This window comes from Camelina sativa, chromosome 8, assembly GCF_000633955.1.
Source record: "Camelina sativa cultivar DH55 chromosome 8, Cs, whole genome shotgun sequence".
NCBI classification, from domain to species: domain Eukaryota; kingdom Viridiplantae; phylum Streptophyta; class Magnoliopsida; order Brassicales; family Brassicaceae; genus Camelina; species Camelina sativa.
Window position 1 is genome coordinate 10,138,873 of NC_025692.1, and position 10,963 is coordinate 10,149,835.

Consider the following 10,963-nt stretch of genomic DNA (forward strand, 5'->3'; position numbering starts at 1 on the left):
TTTTGATTCATAACACGAATCATAATATTTAAGTTTAGGGGATAAATGGAATTGGATCGACCAATGTCCTTTATATATTGTTCTTGATCTTTCTAACCTTTAAAATTGAGATCATAAATAACTTTTATCATATCTCTTATATATATAACTTATGATTCCGTGTAGTTCTCCTAGCAAATCATAAGTTTAAAACACACAAAGTTGCTTCGCATGAGAAGAGTAACGAAGAGAAATAATTGTATTAATTCCCTATATAATAAAACGGAAATACACGATCTTTTTTTGTGTAGACTATATAATATAGGTTATAAGATTAATTATTTGATTATTTGATAGGTTATAGGTTATATGGGTTATAATCATTAGTTAAATCTCGATTTGAGATCCTCTTAGAAAATATATTCCAAAAAAATAAAATAAAATCTCCACTAAATATTTAAGTAACCATATATAGCCAACAAAATCTCAAAAATTAATATTATTCACAACAACTTTTAAAAACAATCACTTTTAACTCGGGTCCTAAATTTCAACCCAGTTCTTAACTTTTATTAACAACAACTTTTAAAACAATCACATAAATTATATTTTATATAAAAACTACCGTATAAATAAAAGAAATTTCAACATGTGTTTAGCACGGGTCCTAATCTAGTTACTATAGTAATTATGGAACAACACAAATCTATAACTATGGACATGAAAAGAGACGATATTAATTATTTTAGAGTCTTCGGTATTTATGTAACAATAAACGAAGATTCGTTACAACTACTATAACACATATTCTCCTCACTGTGTACTTGTAACGTTCTTGGGAATATATTTGATCCTTCGTTGCTCTACATTATATGGCATTGTAAGTGTTACAATACCATGTGCTTGATTAATGGTTTGTTCAGTGAACACTCTCCAAAGAGAAATGGTATTTTTTGCCGATCAATAATATTTTATAAAGCTTACATACTTGCATGATCATTACGTAATTTGAGTTCAAGTTGTTGTTTTTTTTGTTAAAAGGTATTCAATTTATATAAATAAGAGCTGAATGGGCTATTTTCGGATTTAGGCCCATTACAATCCCCTTAGGGCCTAAACCGAATACAACAAACCAAACAAAATCACATAAACAAAACCGACTCGGTTTCCTTAACCGGTTCAGGAAACCATAATCTGCAAAGGAAAAATTCATTCGCAGCCGCCGTTCAAGAATTGCGGATACACACTGGAACAGGACTTCTGGTGTGCCTGAACGCCGTTAGCCGAACGGAGATGGTGATCCAGGATCCGTTGCCATCCCACCACCGTAGAGCCGTGGTTGAGGAGGAAGAAGATAACCAAGCTTACCTTTGTCAAGGAGATCCAAGCTTAGTCGTAAGAGAGGAATAGCGGTAGGGAGTAGATCTGCAAACCTTCAATTGTGGCTTAGCTCCGCCTTGCCGCAGACGACCTCCCCCATCGAAAACCGACGCAGCGAAACTTCCAGAATCTCCAGTCTTTAGATCTAACCACCATCTTCACTCGTTCCTCGTCGTGAATCTCTTTCTTCTGTTCTGCGTCGCTACACTGGCGATGGAGCTTTCACCGTCAGTGTCTCGCAGAGACTTCTCCCCTCCACTTCTCCCTTGACTTTGATTTGAGATCTTTACGTAGCTTATGCAGCGGTTTACGGATGAAGCCCATAAACCACGGGGTCCTCTTCGTCGCCGGAATCAACGGAAGACTCCTCCGACAGAACACGAGGTTGTAATCAAAAGAGAGAGTTTTTTAAGAGAAAAATCGCCACGAGTGTGATCCACGCGCGCGATCTCTCGACTTTTTAACGTCTTAATGTTTACAAGTTGTTTATATACCCAAACGACTTAAACAAATCATGAAGCTGAAAATGACGTTGTAGGCATGAAAAAAAAAAGTTAGTATTTTGATATAAAAGTCACAAGTCTACAATTCTAAAAAGAATTCACTTTCTCGCCGATAATTGAATTTGGTCGAATTTTATAGGTACAATGTACCGTACATTCCCCACAAGAAAAAGTCATAATCAGATTTACTTTATCATCAACAAAACATGTGAAAAGTATAGTAACACAATTCTATCGAAAATACTAATCAGTAATCACCGACCTGCTTAGAAAATAGCTGAAACCACTTTGGTCATAATATTACAATTCCGAGTGTAATAAAAATCGACGTAATAAATTGACTATTACACAAAGACCAAACCAAAAAAAAAGGTCTAAAATCGTTTTTTGAAATTGTTCCTTGAGAGTTTGTACTTTAGGAAGCTAAAGTCTAAAAATCCAAGTTCTGAAAATCTTGTTTCTTTTCTTTTGATTACACACATAATTAAGAAAAAAAAGATGAAACTAATTAAAGTTTCACGAGTTGCATATATCAATCATACAAGCCTTCTTGTTCCCACACATCCACCAGAAAATCAACCATTTCCTGCCATAATTATCATAAATCAAAAACGACCTTATATCAAATTTATAAGAAACTAGATTAACTACTGAGAAAGTTGCTTACAGGGAGAGGTATTGGACGAGAGAACCTCTTGTTCATACCCAACAAGCTCTCATATGTTGCATTCCAGCTGCAGAAAACGAGTTGTTAACTCACAAAGTTTGATATTGAAGTTAACTCTTAACTGCAGAAAACGAGTTATTAACTCAGAAAAGAATGAAACAAACATTCATGAGCAAAAAAGGCTAGAGAGTATCTACACAACAACTGCACTTCAGATCATCGTAAACTCTCTGACATAGAAAACTGTGAAAACCTCATCTTCTATAATCTAAGAGCCTAAAGGAGTATAGAGAGAAGAAATCAATCTCAAGACACTGTTCTTGTAACAAGCTAGAATAGATCTCAAGACACTATTCTTGTAACAAGCTAGAATAGATCTTGCTTTCAAGCGCTGTCTTTGGATGACTTGCTGATGCAAATTTTTTATTGATGGTAGCAAACTCGAAGAAAATTTCAAATGAATGGTGTCACACAATTTTACTCATCGATCCATGAACCTTTTGGATTAAGAATATCCTACAATTCTTGGGTTAAGAAGTTTAACTACTATGTTACGAAGATGAGAAATTCGTTATGCCTTTGCTTTTACCAAAAAGATTACAAAGATATTGATGGAAAGTGAGAAAACTATTGATGGTAGTACTGATAGAGCTCACAACTGAAGTCATGAAATAATTGGAAGCTTATTTATGCATGTTTCTTATACATAAAAAATGTATACAAAATAACTGCACAATATAGGACATGAAATAGAGCAATTGATTTTAAAAAGGAGAAAGACAATCCAAACTATCTCAAACTTGTAATCTGTTAGAGCACATTAGTATTGCAATCAAATGCAAATGCAGAAGAGAAAACAAAAACAACAAGTTTCACCAACCTTATTGTAGGTTCTCGAAGTTTGGCCTTTTTTTGAGAAGTTCCATTTGCAAGCCACTGTTGCCTAGTTTGGTTCCAGTGGTTCAATCCTAAACAGGAGGAAAGAACAGAGACAAACTTTTTTAGAACAGAGCAGTGAATAACCAAAATATGAATAACAGCAAAATATGAGTAAACAGAGCAAAGCATCATGAAGTAGTAAAACAAAGCAATCTGAAAGCCAAAGAACTAATAGCTGAAGATGCAAGCCAAAACATACCAAACGCAAAAAAAGTGGAAGAAATATTATTTAAATTTCTAGCATAGATCCACTGTCTGGAAGCTTTATTATGCACAGGTGAGGTTAAATTCAAAGTAAGTTTGATAGAGATTCATCAGTAGCTAACATCTACGTATTCATGAGACGAAAGTTTTCTCGTTAAAACAACAAATACAAAGTAAATCCTAGAGAAATCCTCCAAACGTACTTCTCGAAAGTCAATCATGAATGAGGAATCTTCCACTGATTAAGAATAAATGATATAAACAATATTATAAGCCAACACCCACTTACAGATATTAAAAAAAACCATCAGTATGAGTAAGCTAATACCATAAGTAGATCGATTCAAATTTGAATAATTCAGACCAATTAAAGCTTGAAATGGTCCTTCAACTATCAGAAAGGCAAGTCACATAAAAAAAAATGCGAGAAACAGAGAAAGGATCATTAATAACAACAATGTGTGGAAATATCAACTCACCGTTGTTTACAAATTCTGTGGGGTTGCTTGTACTTGCAGAAGTAGAAGTGTTGTTAGTGAAGCTGATAGAAGAAATGCTTCTCTGTGACTGAAGTGTGCTGTTGTCCATCTCGCAGGTGCTTGTGCTCCAGAAGCCGTCTGATACACTTGGCTTCTTCACTAAACGACCTTGAATCCTTAACCCTTTAGACGGCTCATCCACTGCAACTATAAGCGGTGGTTTATTGCAGCATCCAAAACAACCTCTGTACTGTTGCAAAACCACAAAACAAAAAAATGCCAGTGAGAAGGCTTTGCCTAGGATTGCAGACAAAGTGCGAATATCTGTTCACTTGGAAGACTCATTTGCACATACAACCATAGATTCTACAGAAAGAGAGATCAAAAACAATGAAGAGAAAGGGACACAGGAAAGTTCCTTTATAAACTCTTAAGATTATGAAGTGAAGTTTCTTTGATGATCTCAAACAAAAGGTATTGATATTAAAGAGACTCAAAGCAAATGGTTTCAAGCATGATACAAAAGATCTAGAGCAAAACTAAAACCTGAGAGATGCTTTGATTTGATACCATTTTTTGCTTAAAATGCAAGCAATAACCATATATATATATATATATATATATCCACATAAGCAATAGGGTAGCTATACAGAAAGCAAACCTAACCTACAATTTAAGTAAATACACATATCAAATTTTAGGATTTAAAGTCCAAAATTTTTACACTCCAGTTTCATAAGACTCTTCTTCATTTCTCAGTCACACAGATAAGGCTTCCAAAACAAAAAAGACTGAGACTTTGAATTAGAAAAACACAGNTTATGAAGTAAAGTTTCTTTGATGATCTCAAAAAATAGGTATTGATATTAAAGACACTCAAAGCAATTGGTTTCAAGCATGATACAAAAAATCTAGAGCAAAACTAAAACCTGAGAGATGCTTTGATTTGATACCATTTTTGGCTTAAAATGCAAGCAATAACCATAAATATATCCACATAAGCAATAGGGTAGCTATATAGAAAGCAAACCTAACCTACAATTTAACTTATAAAACATATAAAAGTTTAGAATTTAAAGTCCAAAATTTTACACTCCAGTTTCATAAGATTCCTCTTCATTTCTCAGTCACACAGACAAGGCTTCCAAAACAAAACAAAAAAAAAAAGACTGAGACTTTGAATTAGAAGAACACACAAAAGAATTGAGGAGAAAGAAAGATCCTCACTCACCCCATGCAACCAAAGAACTGGTAGATCCAAGAGGGAATAATTTCACGGAGATGCATCTACAACAACCAAATTAGAGATCTTCTTATCAAGACCCTTATTCCTGGTAGGAGAAGTCTCACAATCCTGCAATTTTCCAAAATACCCAAATTCCATTATTCCCTTAATCTAACCATTGAAATCCAAAAAAAAAAAAAAACACTTTTTTGAAGATGAGAAAAAAAAACAGAGAAAATAACCTCAAAAATGGCATATTCGGGGCAGATTGGGATTAGGGTTTTGTTCAACCAACTCCCCTGCAGCTAAATCTCAAATCTTTTCTTATTCTTCTTCTTCTTTATTCGACTTTTTTTTGTTTTTTTTTTTCTGGGTTCGTCTTCTTCTTCTTTTTTTTTTTTTTTTTTTTTTTGTTTATGCGTGTGTGTGTTGGTTCTGCAACTCCCAAAAAAGAAGGAATAGAAATATTCCGTTTTTTTATTATTATTATTTTTCACAGAAAAAAATTGTCTGTTACATTATGCTTTATTAATTGTACTTGAATAAATTAATTAAAATTTTAAGTTTGGGACCATATTTAGGAGAATTTTTTTATAACTAATCTGATTTTACTAACTCGGAAGTTCCCTTTTTCACTATTAAATAGTTTTATAAATTAGAAAAATAAATAGTGGTTATATCTATTATCCAATACCAAAAATAAATTTTTTTTGTTGAAAATACGATTTAAAAGCTTTATTACTTTAATTTATTCCACAAAGTTTATATATATATATATATATATATATATATATATATTTGTTTCTTTACAGAAAAGAAAAGAGAGATTCGTGCATGTGGTAGATGCTGAAAATTTAAGGGCATCTCCAACCTATATCTCCATTTTTTCTTAAAAATAGAGTAACTCTATTTTGGAGTTGGGTTTTATTCCAACCCTACTCCATTTTGGAGTAAAAAATAGAGATCTCCAAATTGTAGTGTAAAATGAAAATAGAGGTCTATTTTGGAGATGAAAATAGAGATAGGTTGGAATAAAATTGACTTCAAACTCCATTATGAAGATGAAAATAGAAATGGGTTGGAGTTGGTCTAAGTAACCCTTCTTCTCCTCTCGAGTGTAAAAGAGGACGTTGTTTTGTGCCCTTTTTCGTTGGTTGGTGGATTGGATATTAAAACAATTTGGAAGTATTATAGATAAATATCTACAAATTCGTTAAACGTTAATCGGCTGTTAGAATAGGATTTAGCGACTAGCCAGCTAATTGGGAATTTGTATTATAAATATTTTTGTTTCTATAACAACTGCTGGAAGTACCCAAAATAAATAAAAAATGAAACGGCTAAACTAAAAAGGTCAATACAATAAAAATTGAATGTGTTTAATTCCAGTGTTGACAGATCAGCTCTTTAATTGAAGGAGTAGTTAATACATTAATTAAAACATCTAGCCAATCAAATTATAAGGATTAATACAACTCAATATTTTTGTCCAATAATAATCTTTCTCCTTCCACAGAATTTATTTTTTTTCTGGGCCCAGCCCAATTACAATAGTGTCCACAAAAAAAAGTAAAAGAACCCAAATTAACTTGTGTATGACAATTATCAATGGAAAAAGGTTTACGTCTGACGAGCAATGCACACTCAACACCAGAGGAGAAAAGATGACATGGAAACCCTAATCGGATATGTCATTCAAAGAGAAGAACAATAGTCTCACACCATGCTTGAAGCAAGTGAAGACTATGTACGAGTCTCTCATACTTGATGCTATGTTTTGGATTTGGCTACAAATTTGACATTAATATTCCTCTCTTTTTATGTGTAGAAAATTCCAGTCTTTCTTTAATTCTAAAACCCAAAGGAAGAAGATGGAGAATTCCATCAGAGTAAGCTCCCAAAAAATCCTGCGACGATTTAATAGAGCACCGTAGTCCACCAATGAAGTGTGTGATCAGACTCATTATCATTAGACGAAATCTCATCCTTCTCGCCATGGCGAAATATCCAACCGTTGTTGTTATGAAACATAGTGTTGGTGGGATCGTGGTGGGTTCGAATCAGGGATAGAGTGGTGGGTTCGAATCAAGGATAGAGTGGTGGTATCGAGTGAATCAGTTGTGGAGAAGACTGTGTTTAAGATAAAATTAAAGTCTTTTGATGATTAAGCTAAAGGAGTTGAGAAGTATTGATTAGAATTAGTTAGGCTATTTATACAATTAAGTATTTAAGTCTATCTGATTTAAATGTAAATATTTATAAATAATCCTAAATTTGAAATTTTTTAAAATTTATTTTATTAATGCATTTTCTATCTTATTATTGCATAAATTATAGTTTTTACAGTTAATCAAATTTTTTTAAAAATATATTTTCAATAATTCAACATATTTAAAAAATCTAAAAATAGTTATAAAAAGTATCCCGCGGCGTAGCGCGGGTCTAACCTAATTATTGTAATTATTCATGGAACGGCTAAACTTAAAAAAAACAAAAAAAGACCACTGAGTTTTCGTTAATCAATTTGACTAGAATGAAGGTGGCATTATGGTATGGACGTATTGTAGTCTTTTAAAATCCATGTATATATATATAAATAAAGAACAATAAATTAATGAGTGAATATGATATACTGTATGGATGTTTTGTGTCGGCAATGGGAAATAGATAAGTTGTGTTGTGTCGCATCTCAATTATTGATCAAATGAAAAGTGTGAAGAGTTTTCCTTCGGTGTTTATCTTTTTTTTTTGTCAACTGATTTTATGTATTGATATTGAAAGGATACAACTTACTATATCTACTCCATTGACTTGAAAAAAGTCAAACCAAAAAATCTAAAAGGCATGAAGACACCCGGCCACTTCCTATCTACCCTGATCAACCATTTAACAGGGACTTTACAAAAAGAATCACTACTTTTAAGAACCATTGATCAAAGCACAGACCAACTCAAACAGAGGAAACACTCTCATCTCTGAAAAGCTCTTCAAGCCAACTTGGGTAACTGGTCGCTACATAAGAACGAAGCCTTCCTTGCCTTAAAACACTTTATGCAATGAGAAAGGCTTCTTTATTTGCTGTCACACATTCGAAAACCACCAACCAATCCAACAAAAGAAACAACGATCCCAACATTTCTGTTGTCTGAAACCTAAAAGAAGGCCACGCTTGCGGCCTGTTAATGATTCCAACCAACAAAATGTCATCCACTGCAAACTCCACCTTGTTTACCTTGAGACTAAACATACTCTCAACTGCCCAAACCAAACTGATTACTTGGGCTTCCATCCTGCTTTTAATATTAGGGAAAGAACTTCTACTGTGCAAGAGCACCTTTCCTTTCTCATCTCTCAAAACCCAAGCAGCTCCAACTAACAATTGTTCTTTTGACCAAACCACTCCTAAGTTGCATTTGACCCAATCCTTTTGAGGCGGTTTCCAGGATATTACAGGAGAAACTACTTGGTTTCGATCACTAGAATTCTGACCCTCCATTGGCATTGTCCTTTCTCCTTCAACCACTTGAGCTGCACTCCAATCCTCAACATCTTTTCTGACTTTCTCCACAATCTCCAAAGGAGAAAATCTTTTGCCTTCAAAAAAAAACATATTCCTGTTTTTCCAGATTCTCCAGATAAGCCAAGGAAAACTTCTCCTTATTTCTAGCGGCCAATTTCTATTATCTCTATTTATCAAGTAGTGATAGATATTGGAAAAAACAGAACCATGAACAAAACCTCCCTCTGGTTCAGGATAGTCGGAGATAGCCCAAATTTGTCTAGAAAGAGAGCAACCAAAGAGCACATGTTGAATAGATTCTCCTTCTAGACCGCAAGTTTGGCAACGATTATCCACCTTGATACCTCTACAAGATAGTAAATCCATAACTGGGATCGCACCACTAAGAATTTTCCAGAGGAAAACCTTGATTTTGGGTTCCGTTTTGAGTTTCCACACCTGTATCTTGAGCTCATTTAAAGACGGTTGTAATGGTTACTAGATATGTTTATCCATATATGTTTTAATCAAAAAGGTTAATCGAATGATCTAGAAGTATAGTACTAGCCTACTAGATTCAAATTAAAGTCAATTTGGACATAATCACTATCATAAGCCTCTAAGTTGTAAACTATTTGGATTTAATATTTTGTTAACTCATTTAAATTTGATATGTAACAATTGATTCTGCAAGGAGGGTTGTTGGATTTTTAAAACCACAAGTGGATGAAAAGGGTTCAATAATCCATATGACAACTTCTTTGACAAACCAAATTCAAACTGCAATGTATGTGTGTATATTATTAAGCTAGTACATGTTGATGATTCGTCTTTCAAGATTATTTAATAGGTAATTTTTGAAACTTGACCAGTTTAAAAGAAATTCTAGTAAAACTTAAGATTTATCAAAATAATTAAATTTTCAAAGTGATTCCTTTTTCTTTTTTTGGGCAAAACTCAAAGTGGTTCCATATTAAGAGAAATTAAGGGCAAGAGTGAAATGCAATCTAGCTAAAATTTTCGATCATGACAACATTATGAGAGTTATTTTCTCCTAATTTTATGTCTTATATTCCTTTAACTTCATGGATTACGATAAATTGAGAGAACTATATTGTATACAGGCCTGATTGTATATGCAACGAGTTGGGTGTTTCACTAAATTAATTCATATGGTTAATGGTTTAATTATATTTTGACAACATATAATGTTGAATAAGTTGTGGAAGCTCAAATCCAGCAAATAGCTCCATTCCAACAATATAATGTTGATTATAATTCTTATTATACTGTTGGTTTGGAATTTTGGATTTCTCTTTTGTTAAATAGGTGTAGCTCGTGGTTTTCGAATGATTATCTACAATGATGTTGTAACTTATTTATACAGGCATGCATGCAAAATATCGCTATAAATCGAAAAAACATATTTTAAGAGTATACAATGAAAGTGTTATATATATCACCTAAGAAGTGAGGATTGGAGGAAGATAATTAGATTTTTCGCCTACCACCTTTGCGTTAGTATCAGGAAAGAACTCAGTCCCAGCAAGATTTGTTACTTCCCCGTTGCTACCAATGCTAATAGGATAACTAAGCAAATGGCCCGGTAAATCCTGATCTCGAGGGTACTCTTGTGCTGAGTATAATCCCCATAGCTCATCTGCCTTTGCATTTACCATTCTTATACACTCTTCGCTTTCGGGGCACTGAAACGCGTTAGTTATGATCCGCAGGTGTTCGAGCCATAGTGATATCCTAAAGCTAAACACTTGACCCGTCGGCCTCATGTTATTAGTAGATAGTAGATGGCTAGGTTGGTATGCTCCCATTGCAATCTCTGAGTCTCGACCTCCATCCATAGACCTTTGGTTTATATTGGCTGATCCTATTATTATGTATTCATCATCAACTGCATACAAATATGAACCATGTTAAGAGCTTTTGATTGTCCTTATATATAAACACTATACATTTTCTTAAGTTATGGAAGATAGATTTTGACATACCAATCATCATTTTAGAGTGAACATAGATCATGAACCGACGAGATTCTTGAGCTCTTGCGTAATCAGAATTCGGCTCTGGCTT

The 10,963-nt window shown here is 33.6% G+C and overlaps 2 protein-coding genes across 3 annotated transcripts in view; both read right to left on the reverse strand.

The window, feature by feature from the left end:
• On the reverse strand, positions 2,137-5,775 carry LOC104706860. 2 transcript variants are annotated; one of them, XM_010423086.2, is made up of 6 exons: positions 5,619-5,775; positions 5,383-5,505; positions 4,152-4,396; positions 3,410-3,497; positions 2,530-2,596; positions 2,137-2,448 (listed from the first exon to the last, which is right to left on the reverse strand). In XM_010423086.2, exons 2-6 carry the CDS (start codon positions 5,436-5,438, stop codon positions 2,395-2,397), a joined length of 510 nt encoding a protein of 169 aa, XP_010421388.1. In that variant the 5' UTR covers positions 5,439-5,505; positions 5,619-5,775; the 3' UTR covers positions 2,137-2,394. The 2 variants fall into 2 exon arrangements, with proteins under 2 accessions (XP_010421388.1, XP_010421387.1); XM_010423085.2 differs by lacking the exons at positions 5,383-5,505; positions 5,619-5,775 and adding an exon at positions 4,698-4,739 and having other exon boundaries at positions 4,152-4,401.
• Positions 10,094-10,963, reverse strand: part of LOC104709385 (phospholipase D alpha 3-like) — a 5,582-nt gene continuing 4,712 nt past the window's right edge. Inside the window, exons 5-6 of the mRNA XM_010426010.2 lie at positions 10,882-10,960; positions 10,094-10,784 (exon numbers count right to left, since the gene is read on the reverse strand). Coding sequence (XP_010424312.1) covers positions 10,339-10,784; positions 10,882-10,960 — 525 coding nt within the window. The 3' untranslated portion in view covers positions 10,094-10,338. The remainder of the gene's footprint in view (positions 10,785-10,881; positions 10,961-10,963) is intronic.